This window comes from Apteryx rowi, unplaced genomic scaffold (assembly GCF_003343035.1).
Source record: "Apteryx rowi isolate R43461 unplaced genomic scaffold, aptRow1 scaffold_1290, whole genome shotgun sequence".
In the NCBI taxonomy this organism is placed as follows: domain Eukaryota; kingdom Metazoa; phylum Chordata; class Aves; order Apterygiformes; family Apterygidae; genus Apteryx; species Apteryx rowi.
In genome coordinates this window covers 1-24,854 of record NW_020447520.1, presented here as the reverse complement: position 1 = coordinate 24,854, position 24,854 = coordinate 1, and the positions used below count along the sequence as shown (strand labels likewise).

General features: G+C 37.0%; 1 protein-coding gene across 1 annotated transcript in view; it reads right to left on the bottom strand.

Moving 5' to 3' along the window:
- FRK (fyn related Src family tyrosine kinase) overlaps positions 1-15,616 on the bottom strand; it is a 54,008-nt gene extending 38,392 nt beyond the window's left edge. The window contains exon 1 of the mRNA XM_026056037.1: positions 15,186-15,616. Coding sequence (XP_025911822.1) covers positions 15,186-15,616 — 431 coding nt within the window. The remainder of the gene's footprint in view (positions 1-15,185) is intronic.
- Between the last annotated feature and the right edge of the window lie 9,238 nt (positions 15,617-24,854).

Genomic DNA, 24,854 nt, shown 5'->3' with positions numbered 1-24,854 from the left:
GGAGGGAAAAAGGCAGCCTGTGCCTGGTATCAGCCCTGGAAAATTTACATCAAATCAGGTGGAGCCTGGAAAAAATATAAGCAAATAAACAAGCCCTTGTGATAGAAAATATTACACTGTCTTAATTGTAAGATGCCCTGGTTATAGACTAATGAAGTAATACAATTTCTCCAAGAGATGACATTTCAAGAAATTAGGAAATATCACTGCAAAGATCAAAGCCCTCCAGACGTAACATAGTTAAGAAACAGATGTGCTTTACAAATGATGCACTGCATGCGTGAAGGAAAGCGTGGGAGATGAGCACTGGCTGCTTCAATTTTCCCTTTATAGTCTATAGTGAATCCGATGATGGAGCTGGCAAAAATAGAAAATTCTGTTGTCAAGCTAGATCGTGCCTATGAAAACTCGCAAAAGATCCCCTTTCTGAGCATGCTCAAAAACATAAGCCTTAGCAGTCGTGCCACAGACTCTACATACTGAAAGAGCCAAGATTACTCTAAGACTTGCAAACTTTCACTGTGCAGAGGCTAGAAAATCAAAGATCAGGTTTCTGCTCCTTTGGACACAGAATACTTCTTCCTTGCTTGTCTGGGAGTGTTTTTAACTCTGCCTATCCCTCATTGTCGCTTATTATCAGAGATGCAAGGATGCATGGGACAAGGATAAAATTTAAGAAGAAGGAATTTATAACTATTAATAAAAGAACGCATAGGACACCGCAGGAGGGAGGGAGGAAGCAGGATAGTAAAAGGTCAAAGAAGAGGAAGAGAGGACTGCAGAATATCATCAAGGGGATGGAGGGAGAGAGAGATCAGTACTAACAGACAGTACACGAGAAAATAAAGGCATGACAAAACGGAGGACTTTATCTGATGACATCCCTAATGCCCAAGGGTGTAACCTGCGGCTGCCTCAGCTGCAGCACCTGCTCAGGAAACCCTGGTTTTGAGAGCTGTCCTGCTCCTGCAGGGGATGTGTCTTTGGCAGGGATTTCATTACTGCTTGGGGAAACAATTTCACAGACCAACACTTACTACATAATTGCTCTCTACAGCTCTTCTCCCTTTCCCTTTCTTAATTTAATCCCACCACGCATGTTTGTACTTGCCTACAGAATACTTTACCATTCATCATCATGATATACTTGTTGACTAGAGGTGACTTAAATACAGTGGCCTAAACCTTACTTATCAAACTGCCCTCACAAACAAGTGAGACAGACTAAGACTTTAATAAAATATGTAGATATCAGCATTAGGTAAATCAATTAAAATCTTAGCACACTGCAGAAAGTATATAACTTGAACAATGCTTGAAAAAATGTTAATTAAAATTGTACATATATAGCCATACACATCCATTCTGATTACTTATTTCCCCAAATCAGAAACTAGTTTGATCCAAGTGAAACCAGAAATTCAGGTTTTCAGGGATGACTATGCAGGGCAGCACATTTAACCTTATCCAATCACAATGAATGTCCTTCATACATAAAGATCTGAGTCAGGTCTATTGCTCAGATCCTTGTTGCTGAATAACTTATTTCAAGTCTAAATGAATAACATCCACATCAAATGTGGACCCTAAAGCGTCTGAGTCATTTCACAGGAACAGTGGGTGGAATAAGTTTATTTTTCTTTCCATTCAGGAAAACACAGAAGAACACATGAATAGTTCTGAAAAACTAAAAGCTCAGTCCTACATGACGTAAGCAGCAGAGCTCTATCAAAACCAGTAGAGCAGCATTATTTTATGTTATATAAGTATGCAGAACTCTGCCTGTGTGTTTGAAAGTAACAGCTTATCTGAGGCAATATAGTACAGGTCCCACTTGCACTTTTAGTATTTCAAGATCAACAGTATGTTTTTTTCTTTAAATAACTATTACAATGAGAAATACGTAGTTCTGGAAAATAACAAATCATATTTTGCTCTTGGTTTGTGGATACCATTTTGCTAATGTTCTTGTCACAAAATTATAGCTGACTGGTTGGTGTTTTTCCATAAATACTAAATTTATGGTAGAATTGAGAGAGCTTTCTTTGTAGGATGCCAGAATATAAGAGGAATTGAAAAGACAAAGAAGTAAGGAAAAAAAGGAAGTTTTACTTTTCCATACAATTTCTAAGCAAAATATTATAACTTAACTGTGAAGGTACTCAATTTGAATAATTTCAAATTTAAAGTTGCTTTTTGTTTCCATTTTTAAATGGAATTTCCATGAAAAAATAAACTTTTTTATTCTTTGAGTTTTGTTCAGAAAGGATTAAGTTACCTGGAAACAAGACACAACCAAACAATACCCTGCATTTTGTTTCAGGCCATGTTAAATATTTTGATTTGATACAAAACTAAAATCAAGGATTTTTTTTTTCCAGCAAAAATAAAGCTAAGCAGCAAAATGAGAAACATTGCTGCTTCTCTCTTACCCTGAATCAATTTCCCCTCTCCTCTCTTCCTATATTCATTGGGTCACTAACATTATTATTGTTGTTGCTATTATTAGTAGTATGACACAAATAATCCATTCATCCATGTAGGGGATCTTTAGTCAAAATGAGGCGATTTTAACCTATTTATCTAAAACAGCATAGTCACTGTTTTGCTGGAATATGTATCATGCATAGATGCTTATGTGCCACTAATTTGTAGAACATGACATTGTTATAACACAGGTAATTCTTTTGGGACTGCAACTATGTGAAGCCACCACCAAATTTAGGGAGAACCTTAAATACTTTTTGGCAAGATAGATGAATTGCAGGTTATTGCCAGAAAAACAGTTTTATATTTCTAGACTCAAGGACCGACTTGTCACATTTACATGGTGAAGTATCTTTTTTTTTTAAGAGAGTCTCAGTTTTACTACTCACTGAAAACTTGACTCTTAACGCTGAACATTAGCTTTCCGTACATGAGCCCAATGACTACAGTGCAACTGCAGTAAACTGGTGAAATGCCTGCCTGCCCAAGCAGATTGACCTTGGTCATATCTAAAACCCAAAACAGGCCCCAGGTTGTGCTAGCAAATGCCTCAGGGAGCCCATCAGAACAAACTGCAGGAGCAGAGCGGTTCATGTGCCAAAAAGGACACTGCTTTAGCCTAAGAAAGGGTTTTGTTTTGTATTACTCTGCTAATTTTGTTGGAAATAATGAGCTGTGGCCTAAAGAAAGGGACTGTCAGAGCTTTAGGGACTTCTGCTGTAATAAACTGTGGGATTGTTTGGATAAGGCAGTGTTCAACATTGAGTGAGTGTGGTAAAATCCAGGACTCACCACAGAGGTAGGTACTTCCTGCTACAGTCTAGAACAAATTTATTTTCTCGTAAAAATAAATATGAGGATTAGCTGGACGTTTATCTACAAAAAATTGTGACATGTTGGAGGTATAAGCCTTTTTAGTAAGTACTTCGATAGGTGATAATTGCATTGTCATGTGATTCTGTTTAGAAGAGGATATGTGTAACATTATGTTAAATTTTCACTATATGATAATAACAGTCTATTATGCTGCAAACATAATTAAATGGAATTGAATTTGCTCTGGGATTGCTATAGCGAACAAATAGAAACAGAGTCTGGAAGACAGTGTTTGTGTTTCATGTGGGGGAGCTGCATTATGATAAAGGCAGTTTCTTTGGGCAGCAGAATGAAAAGTGAACCAAAATATATTTAAAATTTTTTTGGTCTGGCCTGTGCTCCAGGTTTTCTTGAATTTTAGAAGTTGATGCACCCCAGTCACCTAGTGAATTGCTCTGTAGCAAATGCCTTAAATAGGTACCTGCAAGTGTCATTCTTGCAGGAGTCTGCAGCTTTTCACTGCAGCTCCCCTCCTCATCCCTGCCATGATTCACCAAGATGTGCAGCATCAGTCCTTGTTCCCGCTTCACAAAGTGACACTGCATTACTTTGCAGACCCCAACAAGGACCTACTGAATTTGGAGACAATTTCAGCACACCTAAGTTGAGCCCTGTGTCTTTCTACACCCTTGTGCACTGCATGCGTAGGCTGCAGGCAATAACCAACCACCCAGTCAGGGCCTGGACTAGGCACTTCTCAGCAACATGCTCGGGTGAATGACGAGCTCAGGTGACATCTCTCCAACTCAGACTGACTCAGAAACAAAACATTGCAACTTTGGCTACTCTTGAACTTTGTTATGACTTGAAAATGACCATTGCTCTTGGAGGGATAGTATCACAGGGCCAAATAATTTAATATGGTCTGAAGTTCTTCCATAAAAGAAAATAAATGGTAGGTGAAAATGACATCACATCACTTTTTGTTGTGTTTCGGTTACATAAGTCACTGGTATTTCTCCAATTTAAGAGACCAAAAGCCAATCATTGCATCAAAGTTTGTTCCAGTAGTAGTTTTGTGCTTGGATAGGGACTTCATTGCATTTAAAACTTGTTCTAAAACAACTTGTCTTTGGAATCAGGCTACCATTGGCTGTAACAGGCATTGCTTTGGGCTTTTTGTATGAAACATAGCCATGCAATAGTGTATTTTAAAAAGACTGAAAATGTGTTCCTCAGGCCCAGTTTCTGCTTCACAGAGTCTTCCAAGTAGATCTGTAAAATCTCGCATCAGTGCTAGTATCTGATTGCATTTGTTAATACATACATGAATAAAAGTACTGATATACTATTATAATATACTTTAAAAGTAGCAATAACTCTGCTATTCATAACAACTGAGGAACAAAGTTGAAACCTTGAGGTAGCCTTAATGTTAACGTGGTACAGAGAACCCTAATGACATCAATTGATTTAACATTAAGTGAAGCTCAAAAGGACAAGAAAATGTTCAATCATACATTCACTTAAGCCATTACAGCTTCCAGAAGCACTCAGTTGATTTTCTTGAGAAATTACTTTTCTTCTCTCCCAGGCAAATTCACCTCAGTGCAGAGGTAAGGCAGAAGCCCTTGGAAACAAGAAGTCCCACTTAGCTGTACAGGACACCGGTGGTAAAACAGAGCTTTYCATCCATTTCTGTGGAAGCTCTCTCTTGTACATACACACATGCACCTATTTCCTTAACCTACTGCCAGCAGTCTGAGCAGACTCGCACCCACTCTCTGGTCCCCTGTCAGTGGAGAATAATTAGGTCACTCAGAGTCCAAGGGGTATCAGAAAGGAATTGCACAGTCCGAAAACCCAAAGTTTTCAAGCCAAAGAACATAACTGTTCTTTCATACAGTGACAAATTTCTTAACCAAATAGTTCTCCCAGTTTTTAGGGCAACCCTTTGAAGATGACAGATGGGAAGGGTGGCGTACCAAGGACACTTTTGACTTCTAGAAGTATAGCTAGACCACACCCAACTCCATATCAGTGTGAAATCCACATATGTATCAGCCCAAGACCCACATACATGCGTCATCTCAGAAAAGTATCTCAGCATCTAAGTAAACTTCTGGGCAATTTTTCAAACATTTTAACTCTGTAATAAAAAGAAGATCTAATTTTCTTTCTTTTTTTTTTTTTCCTCCTTTCTTTACAGGTATTCAGAAAACTAATAATTATCTTTCCAAGATAATCAAACTGCCATTATGGAACACCAAAAAATATTAGGTGACTTTCTATGGATGAAAAAGATACTCATTCATCCATGTCAATAGCTGAGAATATATAGAGTTCATTCATAAACTGCAGGGTCTTGGAAAAGGTATACAATAGAACAGGAACAGGAAACATGAGAAAAAACTTCTTCACTGTGAGGGTGACAGAGCACTGGAACAGGTTGCCCAGAGAGGTTGTGGAGTCTCCTTCTCTGGAGATATTCAAAACCCGCCTGGACACAATCCTATGCAACGTGCTCTAGGTGACCCTGCTTGAGCAGGGGGCTTGGACTAGATGATCTCCAGAGGTCCCTTCCAACCTGAACCCTTCTGTGATTCTGTGTGAAACTAAAGACATTCTTTTTTTTGAAATAAGGGTGAAGGAGATTCCCACTAATTAAAAAGATCAATAGTTTCAAAAGGAGGATTGACTTTTGTGCGTTCTCATCACTTCTGAAAATCATGGTATTAACTCCCAAATGTGAATTTCAGAATTTTTCTGTCTTCTTTTTTCCTCTTCTTTTGCAGTGAGGTTTGAAAAGATGTGCCACAAAATTGTTTGAGCTTCAGACAAGAAAAATATTGTGTACAGGAAGCTAACAATATAACTGTTTTAGTGAAAGAAAACTAAAGCAAAATGTTTACCAACATTATTGCTGACAAATCTAAAATGTCAGCGATATCTCAGTGACTGAGTAGTCTGCCCAGGAGTAATGAACAAGTCAATCAGTGCAATCCTTTTTGGAACCTTCCCTTGATATTTAATTCATTTCTCTGTTTATCCAGTTTTCATTGATTAGGATTAGTGCATCAGCATGGATAAACAGTATGTAGTTCTACCTGATCTTTATTTTTATATCTTATCGAACATATAGGTGATCAATATTTGGTTTTATCTTTGAAAAAACTATTTCCAGACAAATTCTAAGCATGTCTGGAGAGCTAAAAATGCAAAGATGTAGTTTCCCTTTCTAATTTCTTGCAACTTTTATGGTTTTCTTGTACAGTTATTAGGATGAAACTTGAATATTAACATTTAAGAATACTCCCATAAAGAATAAGCTTCGTAACTGAGCAGCTTAATCACTATTTCTTATGTTTTAATGCAAGAAGGGCCCTCAAATACATGTTCCAAACAATGCTATTAAATAATGACTGAAAAAAATTTTTTCCTCTTACATATAGTAGCAAGCATGCAATAATATTTTGTCTTTTTTAATATTATCTAGTAAATTATATTCTTTCTTTGCTATATTTACTTTGTTTGCATGATCTGAAGAGGAATAGAACATTTTATTCAGGAAAACATTTAAATTATGATTAATAATACTTTTTCTACTACTCTTACTTAAAGTTAAAGCACAGGTAAATTTTGTATTGTCTAAACTGGGCTACTGGAAGACTGCCTCATTATTAATAAAGTTTGCAAAATGCATCCATATTATGTCTAGAAGATAATAACAGGATATATTCAGGTCTCGCCTTTGCTCCTTCAGTAGAAGCCAAAATCAATGGACTACTATATATCTTACAAAGAAATAATTGACACATCTGCAACACAGGTTAACTCATATATATTAAGGTAGATTAGGGAAGACAGGTGTGGCCTGTAAATGAACAGGCAGGTGAATTTCACAGGGACCTGTAAAGTGCTACTATTTCTTTTTGTGCCTATTTATTTTGAGTAAGGATTGGACAATCATCATTCCAGAAAAAAAATCAAAACAATTGTTTAGGAATTTAGAATTTTCACAAGAAGGTTTTTTGGCTGTTTTTTTTTTTTTTTHAATAGCTTGGTCTCTTCCTAAAACAATTGTGCAGTTTCAACACCTACACTTTTGCTAAATAGACTTGACAACAGGTCCGTAATTAGACATGGCAGCAATGTACTCTCTAACACAGCTAATACAACAATTCCAGCCTCTGGTGAAGTACAAAGGGAATAGATCAAAGAAAGTAGATAGGCTTGTGCACTTTTCATAAAATCTTTTCTGAAACAGAATAACTGGGCTAGAGAGGCCATTGATTTGACCTAGCAGGGTATTTCTTTATTTCTATATTTTTATGACTTAATCTTTTTAGTATAGGTATCTTCCTACACAAAAGAGCCCCAAACTCTTCTATAACCAACAGTGCTTTTACATGTTACAAAATAATTCTTCACAGAGATACTTGACCTAGTTTGTCCAAAATCAGCACAGCGTTAGGAGTTCTTAGCCTCGCTGAACTATTCGTTACTATTTTTTCTACTAAATTTGTTCAGAGATCACTCAGCTCTGCACAACTGTATTGTGCCATACAGCCATCAAAGACAACTACTGAGGTGATAGTAACTATTATACAGTATCTGGCGTACATTTTTACCAATGTCATTGCTCAAAACAGACTAATCTAGGCTAACACACACAACGCTATTCCTATTGAGGCTGAAGAAAAAATATCAAACAGAACGACTAAGTTTTTCTGAGCAGGATATGTCATTGTTTTTTCTAAGAGGCGCTCTAAAAGCCACCTGGGTTTCACAGTGCCATAGGAAAAACTACCTGCCTATGCTTGCAGTTTTTATGTATATGGCTTCTTGTCTTCACATAGTTCATTGACAATACATCTTTCATAGTATAGCAACGGAAACTAATATAAACTAATTATAATGTGTAATGTACACACTAATTATAGCTGTAGATGAGGTAGGAAGGCATTTCTTCATTTTCCAAAGTTTGAATAAACAATCTTTATAAATATTTTAAAAAACACATTGCCAAAAAATAGGTGACCTAAATTAGACAAGTTTGCACGAACTGTTCATCTGCAATGCCAGAATTCCTTCCACTTTGCTGAGCAGAGATACCTGTTTTATGGACATGGTTATACACATGGATGTGTAAACACCACTGACACTTGACAAAATCTGATATTTTGCAGAGCTCTGTAAAACATCTTCTTTTGTGTTTTGTCAGTGTACCTTTACACACTGAAGAAATGAGCAGAGTTTAAAAAAAGTTTGAGATATGCTTAAAGACAGTACTGGAATGCTCAGATGAGGCTAAAATGTTAAGAGATTAAATTCAGGCTCTTTTTCTAGTATTCAATCATTTCAAGGCATTTCAGGCATTCCATTCTTGGACAAGCATGGTAGTTCCAGACTTTGGGTACTGAAGATGCCAGGTACTCAAAGTTAAAACACACTAAAAGCACGATCTTCTGGCTTTGCAATATACACCTTGTCACAGAGCTTTTTTGCATGGTCTTAAAAGTATTGGTCCTTTAGACTTTCTGTGTGTTTATGTGCGTGTGCATTAAAATACATACATAAAAGTATATTCATTGAAACAAAAGACTTTGAACTTTATATAGAGTTCATATACAGCCATTTCAATGATTTATAATAAATACATATTTCAGTGACAAAGAATCGTTTTCTACAAAAAACTTCAAGAGAGTAGTTTTGATATCTAACGTAAAAGGTTCCAATAATCTAAGAAAAACAAAGCAATCATGTTAGATCTGAGCAGTTTTTAAAAGTTCATTTCGGTACAAGGGTTACGTTGCCCGCTGTTTCCGATGGTGTCCTCAGGAGTTTGTACTGTAATACAGAAAGARATTGCTAGCGCGGGAGCGAGGGAGGGAATGCAGTCAAACTGCAATGGACTGCATTCAGATTTCTCAAGTGTTCTGCAGAATCTAAGCTTTCATTTTAAAAAGAGCCCCTAGACCTTGTGGCTCTAATACTGCCTTGAAAAATGACTCACATGAACCAAAGAAAATTCATAAGCCTGAATTTGCAGAAAGTCTGAAACAGGTCAGCACAGTGGATGCTTTATTGTTCACGTATACTAACTTAGATTCAGTCAATGTATGAAATAGTTAAAGCAGACTCAGGTCAGAGAAGGTGAAGGAATTAGGGATATTGACAAAAATAACTTACAAGTTGCTTCTCCCTTCCAAGAGGTGCATAAAAAGCTCATTGCGGAATTGACTGGTGAGGTTTCCTTGATTAGATCTGGGCCTCAGTTTTCACCAGCTGGGAAATACCTACATAAGGAATTTCTCAGAAATAAGGAATGTTTCTGAAACTGGTAATAGTTAAAAGTAATTGCAGTGATCATCTTTGACCTAATCCACTAGGAATTTGTGTGGATTTACTTCTCTCAGCACAGCATTCTTGCATCAGTAATGTTGGGATGAACATATGCTATGCAGTTTACTTTCAACAAACAGCCAACAGGTCCATCAGGATGGCTGGAGAAAGTTCCGATAAGTATACTCTGCCCTTCCTCTAAAAAACAGAATTCATGTCACTCCAACAGAATTTTTTTCCTCCTTTTTTTTTTTTTTTCTCATTAAAATTAACTGTACAGCTGGGCTGTATTTGTTGTCCATAACAATTTGCACTATGTCGCTTTCTTGTTTAGTTAAAACAACCAGCAGTAATAAAATAAGGACAGGTGAGTGTGTTACTATGGTTCCTGTTTATAGTGCAGAATAACAGCAGGCACAGAAAGGGCATAAAGTAAGGACACATTCCTTGCCAAGGAAATTTATATATCTTAGTTCAGATTTTGGTGCTAATCAAATTGCTCTTTCTGATCATCTTTTGCTGGAAATTCAACTTAAAATATGTGACTATCTCCAGTTGTGTTTTTATCTTCCCTTTTACCAAATGATACATTTCTAAACCCAGAAAGAGGAGCACTCCCAAGTCATTGGATGTGGCAGACATAACCTCAGTCAAACTTGCTTGGATATGAAAAATTTCTTTCTGGACTGAGATTTTGACTACTACCCATGATGCACAGAGAAGCGAAGTGCTAAGTGTTTTTACAGCAGCTAATCTATCATTCGCATAGGCTACCTCTGTTTTCATGCAGGCTGAGAAAAGTAAAAAAGTATTCATGCAGTTATGGATGTAATTCCTCATGAGGTGAAAGTTCACTGTGCTTGTACATCATCTGCAGCTGCGGTTTGCTAGACAAATGCTTTCTGCTCACAGGCTGACTTATCCCAGCTAGTCCAGGTACAGCCAGAACACACCTGTCTCCGGAGACACCAGGTACAACCCCTTTGCAACCCCTCCACTGTGCAGGATGTGGTTAGGATAAGGAGTATTGCAGGTGCTACAAGAGATCAGCTATGGGAAGATGCTTTACTGGTAAATATAAAAATGAAGGGCCTTGTTCCCCAAGTCTGTCCAAAATATCCTTTGCAGTAGAAGGTGGACATTTCTTGGATGTAATTAATCTTCTGTATTATGTAAACTTCTGGATTATGTATTTAATCTTACACATTTAGACTGCAACACTGTGGCAGGCAGAATCCAAACCACTGAGTTATCCTTTTTTCCCTTCCCCTATTCACGTAGAGTGATATTGATTTCACTGGAGTCGTTCACGTTGGAAGGGATTACTCAAGCCAAAAGAAGGAAGCAAGAGAAACTTCTTTTTTTTTTAAATGAGATATCATGCACAATTAGTAATCATGCACTTTTGGCATAAATTTGTTATAAGTGAAGATATTAGCAATCTACAATGTGTACATCTCTTCTCTACATACAATTTCTATGAATAATTGGCAGAAATAGTCTGAGGAAAGAAACACAGTAAAGAAATCTCATTCTTTATCAGTTTTGCTTGAACATTCTGATAGCCAAAATACATGAAAATTTCCTTTTTTATAAAAGACTTTTTTTTTCCCCCCACAAAGTGGAGATATCAGACATTCTTTCTTTCCTTTCATCCACTTATTGTTCCGTCTTGCCAGCACTACCTCAGTCATACTGGATGGAGTCAAAGCAAGGTAACTTCCAAGAAGAAAAACTGTTATCTAAATGGAGACAAGATAGTAAAGTTTCTTACTGAAGAAGAACTTTCCTTACTGAGGAAAAGTTCAAAAGCCTTTCTCCCTGAAAGAATTCACAGACACTTCAGAGAGAAGACAAAATTGGCTGCTGAGGCAGTTGGACAGGAGAAGACGCAATTATCTAACATTATCTTCTGTCAGAACGGAAAACACAGAACCACATGGATTTACCAATCCCTAACTGGGTCTACAATATAGATCATGTCAAGATGTTGATAAAAAGGAACAGCTATAATTTATTGTTTATAATCTTGAAGGCTGCAAGACAATCTGAAATGTTTAGCAAAAGAACTGACAGTTCTGAATGAAACTTTCAAGAATATGTTAGCTAAACTTACATACTGAGCCTGTCATCTCCGAGTCATTCCCATGACTTAAAGAATATTTAATGCCCTTCTGTCCCTTTACTTAATTGAACTTATGGGGCATCTATGCATGCATATGAATTCCAATCTTTTCAAAAATTGATATAGATTGATATAGTTTATGTGTGTATATATACACACACACACACACACACACACACAATCATGCTAAAGTCAGCTGCTAAAGACGACTGAAGATCATACAGTTTGGCTTTCTTCCCAACCTTCCTAAGACTGATACCATGAATCAAAGAGCCGAAGTGTTAATAGTAGTTGCATTTTGGAAAAACATCTTGCTTCAAGAGAGGTTCACTTGCTGACCTTAATACTTAAATCTGAGATTATTTAAAAATACATAATAAATAAAATAAAAAACGCTTTCCACATCTGTGTGCAGAATGATCTATGTGCATATCAAGAACATGTGAGGATATCTCAGCATATCCAGGAGAGATCAAAGGCTACTTTTTCCCCTACAACTGCTACTGCGCAAGTCAGATTGATATGAGTAAATTTCATATTTTAACGCTGAGCTGTAAGCAAGGAGATAACAGGATAAATATTTTCTTCTTTTTTTTTCTTTTTTTCTTTTTTTAAAGAATGGCCCTGCTTGAACTCTAGAGACTTCTGTAGCACCAATGCAAAGAGGGGATGCTTCTGTTATTCTCTGTTCATCTTGCCTAGCTCACTTACAAATACTAATTTAAAAAGTTGAAACTCAAAAAAATGGAAATTGTTAACTTCATAAATTCCTCCCTGTGCACCAAACAATGACCAAGGCATATTCATAGTTGATCAACAAGTTAGTTTCCCAGAACAAGCTAACCTGGATCCAGTAAGATGGAGATACAGTCTAGAAATAAGCTCAAATTCCCATCATCTCTGCAGACATACAGCAGCTAGCTAGTGCTATGGAATGTGCTTTCAGCTAGCAGAAAGACTGCTGATCAGCTGTGCCTGGCAAAAATTGCAAAGCGTAAACAACATGTTGCATATATACAATATATACGTGTTCTGGCAGGTGAACATGTAATAGAGATTGCAAGTCTCCCATTCTTTTTCAGTTCTCTGCTGGAACTAAAGAACTGGTATAAAAGATGGAAGAATGCAATAAAATCTTTTCATATTTCCAGAAAAGTCAGTCATGACCATGAGCAATTAGTCAAGACCAAAGGAAAGAGCTAATTAAAATCAAAATGAAAAGGTTTAATTTAAAGAAAACAAGGTTTAGCTCTTTAAAACGTTGTCATTGCTGCTGCTCTTATTGTTTCACCTGATTTGCTTCACTAGAATAATACACGTATGAAAGGTGGAGTATAGGTGAGGGTGAAGTTTTAGAGGAAATTGTACCAAGGAAAATTCCAATTGGATATAAGGAAAAAAATCCTCACCATGAGSGTGAAAAGGTCAACTGGACACAGCCCTAAGCCCTGGTCTAACTTTGTGTTGGACACACTTTGAGTTGGGGGGGCTGGTGTGAACGACCTTCAGAGGTCCTTTCCAACCTAAGTTAGTCTATGACTATATGAAAGGATATCTGTGTGGCCTGATGTAAGAAAGTCTTATATACTTACTTCTGTTGAAGGTCACCAAGGCCAACTAACCTAGCAGGAAATCCGAGTACCTGAGAGAAGACTACCTGTTTAGCCAGATTAGTTTTGGTACTACACTAAAGCCATGTCAAACTTTTGGAGAAATGACTTCATTTGAGAGCTGTGAAAGATTCCCACTTTTTATTCTCTACTATTCTAAAAATCTATAAACAAAAATATGTTGCMCAAACTTAGTCTTTATTAAAAAAAGGGGAGAGGTATATAAAGACTAAAAGAAAATATTTTTTTCTATAAAAAGCAAAAAAAATCAGGGGTTATTCAGTAATGCACTTTGGCAAAGTTAATTCCATATCTGATGCTGGAGATCTAGAAAAATAAGAGCGATCTTAAGAGCTGATACTTGAGACTTTGTTGTATAACTGAACAAAGTTACTTTCACAGTATTAACAGCAAGCAGAAATTTTAGATGACCTGTTGAGAAAACTAGGTTCTTGAAAGAGAGCAAAGGTCAAACTGAGCTGAATTATAGCCTACCACCATTTCTCTAGTGGTTTAGAAAACCACCTTCCCTGCAGATTAATTTCTGCAATTGGGAGAATTCTTCTGAACATGACCACTGAAAATGTTGTCTGCCTGAATACAGAAACAGAAATGGCTGGTCAGTTTCTGGAAATTAAGGTCTTCAGGTTACAGTTGCCATAAGATGCCTCCAGCACAAATCTTACAGTTGATAAAGGACTGGCATAATCCTATCTAAGCCAGTTTTCCTAGCCCTAGAAAATACGGTGGGTGAATCAGATCAGAGGTGATGTTTCAGGTCCCAAGAGCTATAACTGAAAAGCTGCAACATCATTCCTCTCAAGTTTGAAGTAAATCTTTGGATACGATGAGTTAAGAGATATGCAGTTTCCTGTCAAAATTAATTCTGAAGACTAACAATGCTATTTCTGTTGTCCCTTTCCACACTGATAATTTTGCAGGCACATACTTCTGGAGTTGCAGTCAGTGCTATTTTAGCAAATGCTGCCCCTGATTGCAACACACACAAGTAACTGCATCCCAGACTGACTCAGACCCTACTCATCCTCACTAGGGAGCTAAGTAACTTATTTCATGTGATTTCTGGTCCAGTTCTGAATATTAGGTATGATCAGATGTGCTTTGAAGGGTCAGACAAACACAGGCTGTGTAATTAAACTCTGTGAAACTTTAACAAACCTAATTTGCACTGCTTTGCTATATCCACCCATTTTTTCCTTTGCAGTACTTTCTCCAGTTAACTTTGTTCTGAGAGTAGGGATTTGCCTACAGATAAGAAATGATTCAGTGGAAACCATAAGAAAGTAAGTTAGATTTTAGAGACTCATTTGTAACAAGAATCCATAGGTAAAAGGTAGCTTCCTGAAACTCTGACTAATTGATAACACAGCAGTTAGACTAAAGGCTGTTCAGGATAGGGGTTGCTTCTTTTTACTTTCTGGAAAGCGTCTGACACACACTTACTGTTATACCAATAACAGCAATGAGCCCTYACAGTGGTAACCAACCTGATATTCCCAGATGCTTCTTGAGCAAGCAACCAGGGCATATCAGAGAGGGAAATAATTTAAACCCAAACAGAAACCTCAATACTTTGCCTCTTATGACTGATTTTCTTGAGACTACAGTATCTTCTCCTCACACATGCTGACTAGCTCTATCACTGGTAGGACCACCTGAAGGCAAGGAGGCCGAGTGTGGCAGGGTCCTACTTGGCAAGAAAAAAAGCCATAACAGTCTGCTCCAAACCAGCTTAAACTGACGGAAAAGAGACTGTGGCGTATGTTACACAGGTTACTTACGGTTCAGCTTCGATGCTCTGGTCAGCAGCTATGTAGTTGGCAGGGATGTAGCCCTGGAGCTTGCGGCCAGGACAGACTGACCCCCTCGGCAGGAGGAGCCTAGCATACCACCAACCCTCATGGGAAGCATCCAGCACTTCAAGGTTATCCCCGGCTTGGAAGCTCAAGTCCTCCTCAGTGCGAGCCTCATAGTCAAAGAGTGCCACAAATCTGCAAATATTCACCAGATGCTGCTCACGCAGTGGAGGCAAAGGTTTATCTTTTATCTTACTGTCTCCGTCTTTCTGCACTGTTTGGAAATCATTGCCTACCACAGCAAGGTTGGTGAAGACTTGGCTGACCTTCTCATCCTGCTCGTTTTCTCCCCCTGAGAATACACAAGGGGCACAGGGCTTCAAGCAGATGCAATGCTTCTGACAAAAGTTTCCCATCCTGCTGCTTGTTTCTTTGTGCCTGCCTCTGTTTCTTCTTTTCTTTCACTTTTCCCAGATGCAATATCCTTAGACAATTTTTTGCACCATCAACATTTTAGTTCTTTGTAGGATTTCTTCCTCCCCCCCTCCTCTGGCACAAAATGAAACAACTCTTGTCCCAGCTGAACCTTCTCTCCAAGCCCCACCGGGAGCTCATTACAGGCAGCTCCTGATTCAGGAGTGAAACCTGAGCATTCAAGCACTGGAGCACATGCGGAGGGAATTTCTTACTTCCTCTTCTGAACAGGAAAGCAACAAAAGAACTGCGTTTGGGCTGAAGTCTTGGAACAACAGAAGAGCGTGGATCCTTTTCTCCCCCAGCAAAAAATACATTCAGAAAATCTGATCCGGGAGTCTTCTCATTTCTTACTGACTTGTGATGGGTGCTTTCTTATCTCAAACAGGTTTCTGCTGTGTGATCAGCCGTGAACTTCTGTACAGTCTGTCTCGGTAATGAGTAACCAAGCTGACTGGATTGTTCCCTTAGCAGTCTCCGACGTGGACAGCTTGAATATTTCTTTTTGTTTCCTGGTTTGCTTTGGTTTCTCCTCTCTGTGGGAATCCTTTGCATGTCTGAGGTTGGTAGGCGCCCTCACCTGGAGCACACCTGATGTTTCTGTTCCTGCTTTACACACAGGCATTTCCTCCTGACGAACGTCAGGGCTTTGAAACAGTCCTCTAGCTATTTTCTTTTCTTTCTTTCCTTTTTTTTTTTTTTTTTTTTNGCTTGGTTTGGCACTTCGTCTGAGGAAAAATAAATATATGGAACTTACAGTAAAACAGCAATAGATTTTAATTCATTTGTTATTCTGCATTTTAAAAAAGCAAATTCATTAGCCAAAGAATTGCTCTAGGGGGTTGGCTAATTATAGCAATCATATGTAAAAAAGATGGCGGTCTTCCGGTCAGCAATCAAGCCAATGGAAACTAAGCTAGGCAGTGTGTGTCCATTTCTAAAGCACCTATAAACTGGCAGACAGACCCAATATGGGTGTCTGGATGCTGCTGTGGCAAAGCAGCCTAGAGAGCTATCTCCTGCATCCCAGCAGTGCTAGCCAAGCTTTCTAACAGCTCTAAATCACCACCAGTATGGGGAACACGTAATGTTTTGAGCAAGAAGCAGAAGAGGTAACCTGTCTGCACCACAAAGTGACATTTCGGTAAGAGGCGAAATAGGGCACACAAAACTTACACAAAGACCTGTAGCTTCCTGGAGATAAAGAAAAGCAGCTCCATCAGTTTCTTTGTCAGCAATAACTGGGATCTTCCTTAACCATTTTCATGCCCCTCAGCTCCCTTTGCAGTTGCTGACTTCTGTTGCTGTACTTTACTGGAAAGAATGAAATAACTTGGAAACTGAGGCCACTGTTGTTTTCACCATGCTTTGAGTGAGCAGAGACCAGTGGCATGGGCAGAAGCCTTGCGATGGACTACTGGCTGCTGGATGTCTGAGAGAGGCCTCCCCTGTCTGCATATTACTATCCAGTGCATCTCCACTTGCTCCTCTTCTGCAATGGTGCAATGGAAACTGAATAAAGAAGAAAATACCATACACACCAAGTGATCACTAAACCACACGATCTGTAATGAATCCTTTGGGCCCAACAAAAAAATAGCATATTACAAAAATCAGCATATGAAGTGTCACATAGCAACTCTTAACCACTACCCAAATTAATAAGAATACAGATAGCCAGGAGATATTTGCTTTTCATAAGTCTGTTGGACAATATCCAAAGACTGGAAAGGCCTCTTTTGAAAGGGAAATTATTTTAATTAGTCTTGTTTCAAGAATTATTTAAATTTACTGAAACCAAGAAACATTAGAAAAAATATATTAAATAATCTCTTTTTCTCAGTTTTCATATGTGTGGATTTGACAGGCTTTTCCTGTAATGTGTTTCATGGTTCCCCTAACATAGGCATCATCTGGCAAAGATTTGCATGCACATTCACTGTACAAAATAGTTCCATCATGACAATGGAGCTACTTATCTAGTACAGAATCAATCTCATGCACAGCTCTTTTCAAGATCAAGACCCATCTTTGCACTCAAGTACCAGTATACACACTGGAAATCCCATTGAATACACTGAGACCTCTCAGATAAATATTTATATAACTGTAGCTAAAATGGGGCTTGAGCTTGCAAACATTTCTGTACATGAATATCTTATCTCAAATAATCCCAGGCATTAAATTCATCTTCTCTCCCAATTTATGTCCCCGCTTGGCTTTACAAGACGAGAAAGACTTTTTCTGAAAGCAGTCAATAACTGTAAACCAGATTACTTTCTTCCAAATCAGCCTTTCAGGATCAGTTCTATTTATGAAGCAAGCAAACTTTAATAAATATCCATGAGATTCATTAATGAGATTCAAGAAACTAGAAAAAAGAGAGGGAGAAAAAAAAAAAAAGGCTGTGCAAAGGAGCCAGCTTTTGAAGCAGATGGGTAATGGGTCTGCTGAGAAATGCTGTGCAGATTCCAGAGCCTGTGTGGGCTGGAACTGTGGTTCATTTCATACGGGCTAAATCCTGGTGGCCACACTGGAGCATTGCCTTTGCAAATGCCTTTTTCCCATCGTAGTGATTTTACTGAGGATTCTCTGCATTTCTGAAAATAAAACAGTAGTCTGTATGTTTTAGAGACTGTGTAACTTTATCACAGGTGAGAAAAAAAATGAACATATAATAAAAATGTTTTCAGTGTTTGTACTGAAAAAAAAAAAGTTAAATCCCATAATCTTCATTTGCATGCTGCCCAGAGTTTTGAACAAACTATGATAATCTTGTATATTCAGCAGCTTTTGAATATAAACTATTGTCCAAGTCCTGCGTGCTGGCATTGTATATTATTTAACAGGATAATCTTTGCAGCAAGTTTTTCTGTGTGTGTGTGTGCTTTTTCTTTTTTTACTTTTTCTTTTTTTCCGCTGCATCCTAGAATATTTTCTGTCTGAAAGAGGAGACCAAACAGATCTGTATTACTCACTGGCCTTCTGTATCTTTATTTAATTTATTTTGGAGGCTGAATGTCAAATCAGAAATTGTCCGTATAAATAAGCTGCTGGCTGTATAGTGACTGTGAAAGACGTAATCAGGTATATTGATGAATTTTATTAGCATAAATGCTTTGAGAAGGACACCAGAGTCTCACCTCATTTTTACAACCAACAATGGGTAGAGAGAAGGATGATTTTATTATGACCAGAATGGCACATTTACAGTATGGATACTGAAATATAGCATTCTGGTCCCTATACTAATATTAAAGAAATCATTAATATTGGAAGTAGTTTCTTGAAATATGCAACACCTTAAAACAAAGATGGATCATTTTCCATCTGTGTCTGACAGGATCATATAAACTTAGATTTTAGAGAAGGAAAAGAACCTACTCAATCAAATAGTCCATTTCCCCTTCAAAATGTGTAATTCCCCTTTGCTGTTAAAGTAGATTTCCTTATACCATAATGAAAAAAAAAATCCACATTGATACTGCTGTTTCAAAGATGGCACACACCTGAAGTTACTTTTTACGTTCTGTATGATACTTGCAAGCCCCTAAATAAGCAAGACTTGCAAACCTTGCATAACACTTGTGATCCTTTTGTCATAAGGGTTTTACTTTGCATGCCTCTAAATTTATTAAATCAAATTCTAATTTACTTAAAGCCAATTCTCTTTAGGCCTAGTTTATACTACAAAACAACCATGTTTAAACATGATGGTGAAACTTATTTTTCTTAATTGCCTGAATGGACAGAAGAAAAATGTGTTATTATGTTATGTTTTAATAAGCCTCATACAAACCTAATCTGAAACACTGATATTAATTGAACTGCTCTTGGAATGAGCTACTGCTCCATGTGAATAGAGGTAACAGAACGAATCATATTAATACATAACATTTCAAAAGTCTTGTTTTGATAGAATTTTTATTTGTATTCCATGCTTTCAAAACTGTTTTTTATCAGTTTTCATTATAGATATTTCCTATATTTATGGAATTGTATGTAGTATTTATAGAACCATTGCTATAATTATGTAATAACTTAGAGTTTTAGAAAAAATGAAACCCCTCCACCTCCATTTCATAAAAATTCAGCTCCATATTTCAGAAACAGGGACTGAACATCACTGTGTATCAGGCTTTGGTACCGATGATACATGATGTTCAAAACAAGTCCCCTACGCCATGCAGAGAAGAATTACAGTCAGAACTGTATTCTCTGTTGGGGAAAATGAATATTCCAAGACAATATCAACCAACAGTCTTGTTAAGAAATATGAGCCAGTCCAAACTGGAAACTGAAAAAGAAAGTGCTTTGTCTTATTAATAAGAGGAGATTGCAACAGAAACAAACACTTTCCTCTATACTTGTTTTAAATTTTGTAAACAGAAAAAAGAAACTCTTTCTGGAAAACTGAGAAATTAAGAAAATATAAAATGCAAGAACCATAATTAAATAATGTATGAAACTGCTGCCCGCAGCAACATTTTTTATATTGTACAATCTTTTTCTAACCAATAGTTATAGTGTTGCAGCTAATACATTGGGTAATTTACATATTTGGAAATAATATACCTCTCTTAGAAAAACTCCTTAATGCATTGTGATCAAGCAAGTCAAAGGTTCAAGGTAAATAAAATATTCCAATAATATGATCTTTAAAGAAAAAAGAAGGAAATAAAATGTATAGTGCACTGAAACTGTGTGGTAAATAATTTCAGCGATTAAAAATTTTAAAGTTGTGTTGGTTGTTAAAGCAACAAATAGAAATGAAGCACAGTTGTTGTTGGTGGGTTTTTTTATTACAGCTGTCTTTCCAGCACTATTTCTTTCCACTTGCATGTTAGAATGAAACACATTACCACCACTTTGTAGCTTTTTTATAATCCTTTTAATCAGCCCTTCCATTTTGTTTCTGTAATTTGCAAATTGCCATTCTTTCCAATGAAAATAAATTATGTATGTAATTTTACTCTTGACAAAACTGTTTATCCTTATTGATTAATCATGTTCCTCTTCTGTGTATGATCTTAAACCATAAATCTACAAAGACATAGGGTTAGATTTGATCCTGCATTTTCCAACTTTAAATTGTGTGCATTTGTAATGAGAAAAATCTGGCTGTTYATTTTCATAAGGCTGATCCAGTAATCTATCTCTGCTCTAGAAAGCATTAAAAGTACATTTTCAAGTGCTTTAGTGATGAAGGCTGCTTATTTAGTTGCTGAATTGGGGCCTAAAACAGGCTATGTCTGACAACAAATGAACACAGAGGAATTAGATTCTGTCAAGGAGTGAGCTAGTGTATGTGACTTTCTCTGTCTGTTCAAACAATCAGATCTCRCTCTTCCTAAATTTAATGCAAGTTTTGCCATTATCTTCAATGGGACCTGACCTGAGCCATTATTTTTCATTTTATCGTACATTATTCTAAACGATCTACAGCCCATAGTGTTAAAAACTGTAAGATAATTTGCTTTCTACGAAGCAGCCATTCTGGCTAAAATCATTCTGTAGTTTTCTAAGGCATGATAAATACTTCTGATCAAATCTCTCTCTGGGTAGGAAAAATATGGTAAGTGGATGATCAAAGAATTCTCAGCGAACGTGACTTCGCCATTCTTCTAAGTAAATCTCTTCTGAAACTGATCCTGTTATGGAGATTTATTTTTTTTTTAATTAAAAAGTGTATCTTTCTGTGAAGACTTCATGATAGGACAAGTTAATTTCTTACATAACTCTATCAACTTCTGCCCACTATGCCACAGATGACTTATGAGCATGGTTTAGCATCTTTATCTTCGGAAACTGGAATTGCATCAAGGCAAGGAGAAAAGTCTAAAGGGTGACTGATACCTAAGGAGAGAGAGACGGAAAGGAATGTATCAAAGCACTATACTGACCGTTTCGCTTGTGAATGAAAGAGTGTTTTTTCCACAAACAAAATCAGCACCCTGTCCTGACCTCTGTATGTGGGAAAGACAGCATCTTACAAGGAGCTAAAAACTACAATAAGAATATAYTGCTCTACCATATAAAGGAACACACCTTGTAAATCACTTTACATGACTGAAACCTCAAAAAAAAATAGGAAAATACCAGATATTAATTTTACTTTTATTTTTTCTGCTGGGCAAACGGCACTTATACAAAACCCTCCACACTAATGTAAATTATGCATACACTAGGATTTTATACAGCTAAAATCTCACTACAGGAAAAGAACTAGGTCTATACTTAGCTCCTATCGTGTGCCAGAATGAAACTGGGGCACTGTCCATCTAGCATCTAGACTGGCACTAGCTTAAAGTGATTGTAGCAATCATTCAGGATGTGCAGCTATACCTTTTTCCTATGAAAAGCAAAGTGCATACAGAAAAGGAAGTTATAATCCTGGGGTTTGCTTCAAAGCAGTGGGGGGAAGCTGCCTGGTCATGTTAGACTTGGGAAACAGTCGTAAAAACCACAGTGTAGTCACGGCCAAAGGCACAATTGATTTAAAAACACTATCTCAACTACCATCTTCAGAAGCATATATTCAATCGGAGGATAAATGAATACCAATATTTAGGTGGCTAAATTCTATATTTGATCCAATATAAAAAGTCTTAAAATTGGTTTCATTTTCAAATGCAAGGGCCAATTTTTCTTACTTTGAAGTCAATGATAATGTTCTCATTGGTTTAAGTGAGAGCAGAACTTCGCCTGTACCCTTAATTCATGTATCATCAATTATTTCTGTATCAGGAGTTTTTGACTTAGGTTTAGAATTGTCTTTACTGAGACAATATAACATCACTTCTTTACTATGCTTCAGCATCAATTGACCTCACTTTCCTGTTTGTTCAAAATATAAATTTTCACAAATGGGACTGATGCTACTCATCCTGAAAAAATGTATATTCTTACTCCTCTTCCTTTCCTTTTGTTTTTGTATTCTTCCATCCCTCCTTGTATATTTTCTATATGTTTTCCTACTTCTTCCTTTCTTTTTGCTATATTCTATCTTACAAAGGTATGCAGTAAGTTGTTATACATATTCCTATATAGAGGAAGTAAGTATCTTTAGTGATACTCACTTTTAGTGATCACTTCTGGTACAGATTTCTATTGCTGTAGAAAAAAATAAATTACCGTCTTTCTCTAACAAAGATTTCCCAAGTCATATTCCTCTGTCTTGTTTTTACTGCTTTAAACACCCATCAGGATTCCCCCTCTCCTCTGAGAATGACATGAAGTATAACATAACAACAAATAAGTAAACATGAATATAGTGTTTTTCTAAAAATAGATGATAAGATGCTGACCTTCTTCACAGACTTAGGAAAATACAGAGAGTAACAATCTTTAAAAAGTTACAACAAAATGATGGAATCTTCCTGAGGCTCAGGGTTTTAGAATGTATTCTWCTAGATTCTTCTCTTTCTTATCAAAATCTAATCTAATTTTTTTTCCTTTCCTCAGATCCTAACTAGATACCTTCCACAGGCAGAAGCAAAACAGCAAATATCAAATATAAATTATATTCAAAATAGGCTCTTACATATGAGATTTATGAATATCACTATTCACATTTTACTGTTGAACTTCCAATGAACATCACTCTCAGGTCCAGTATACTCAGCAATGAACAAATGCAAAAGAAAATATTACTTAAATAGAAGATCAATGACTCCTCAAGAAAGATGACTATTTCATTGTTAAAAAAAGAAAAGTTTGATCTCTGTACTCATTACAGTGATAGAATAGATTTTCATCTTGAAAGCCCTAACGTGTTGGTCATTGTAATGAATTAAGTAACTTGTGTATTACTTTGAAAGCACAGATTGCTATGTTACATTAATTGGCTTAATTATTTCTGTACTGAGCCCTAGCAAGACCTCAACTGGATCAGTGTGTCCGGCTTTTGATCCTGTATTCCAGAAAAAGATATGGACAAGTTTAGCAATGAATGAGCGGTGAAGGAATATCATTCAGTTTGAGAATGAAAGGAGTCTCAGAAACCCTCAGCCTTTAAGGAAGGACCTTAAAGAAGTTAAAGAMGACAAAAAGAGACTATGGGAAAACATAGTAACAGCCTTCATATAAATAAAAGGTTGCTGCACAATGATATGGTTGTCATATGTGCTAGGAATAGGATGAGATACAAGCAAAAAGATGCATTATAGCAACAGAGACCTAGTTTTGACACTGAGGGAAGAGGAAAAAAAAAAAAAGAAAAGAAAGAAAACCCAGAAGCGTTCTCAGTGTAAGGATTGTTAAACACTGTAAGAAATTGCCTCAGTGACTCTTATTTCCTTTTTAAAAACAGGTTAGACAATCAACTATTGGGGACATTTGAAGTCTGACTGATCCTGCTCCAGGGCAAGAAGATGACTGTCTTTAGGTCTTTTCTAGTCCCATTATCTTTAATTCTGTAGTTTTATGGTTGTGCCATTTCCCACTGACCATTCAATAGCTGTGCTCTTGTGCAGACTGTGTATTGAAATATATCAAATTTGTCTTTTATGCAATTGTTAGCAAAAGTGTCAGGCTTGCAATGCATGCCAGTAATGTACTCAAAAAGCTGAAGAGTCCTCAAAATGTCTGAACTAGACTTATTCCAATTTTACTCATGAGGAAATCGAAGCCATAAGTTATTTCCATGTGAATATGCCATGAATGAATGGAATATGTGGACTAAGAACTTAGGAGTCCTGACTCTGTTTTGTATGCTTAAAATAGGAAAAATAAAATAACAGTATTCTCAAAAAAAAAAAAAAGGACAGAAGAAACAAGGCAGTGTCACAGAAGCTGCACAGTTGTCTCATCATAAAATACATACAGGTCTACTTTGGAAGTATAGCTTCCAATAAAGTCCATATTTCCAGTACAATTTCTTTTGATTAAATATATCAGGGACTCAAAAAGAAAAATCTTTCTAAGTACCTTTAGACAACTGTTCAGGGTTTTAAAATATATACTCACTAAGGGTCTAGCAATCAGTCTTGGCTATTAATCACTCTGCCATAATCACTGATTTTCATTTCCTTCTTTTATGTTGCGTGGGAAAAGTCTGAGCTAATTACAAGATGTGAGAGAGGTGATATGGACAATAAGCAGGCTTTTGAGGCAGCGAACAGACGCAGCAGTTTGCGCAGCAGTTTGCGCAGAAGGGCRCGCGAAGGGACACGCGAAGGG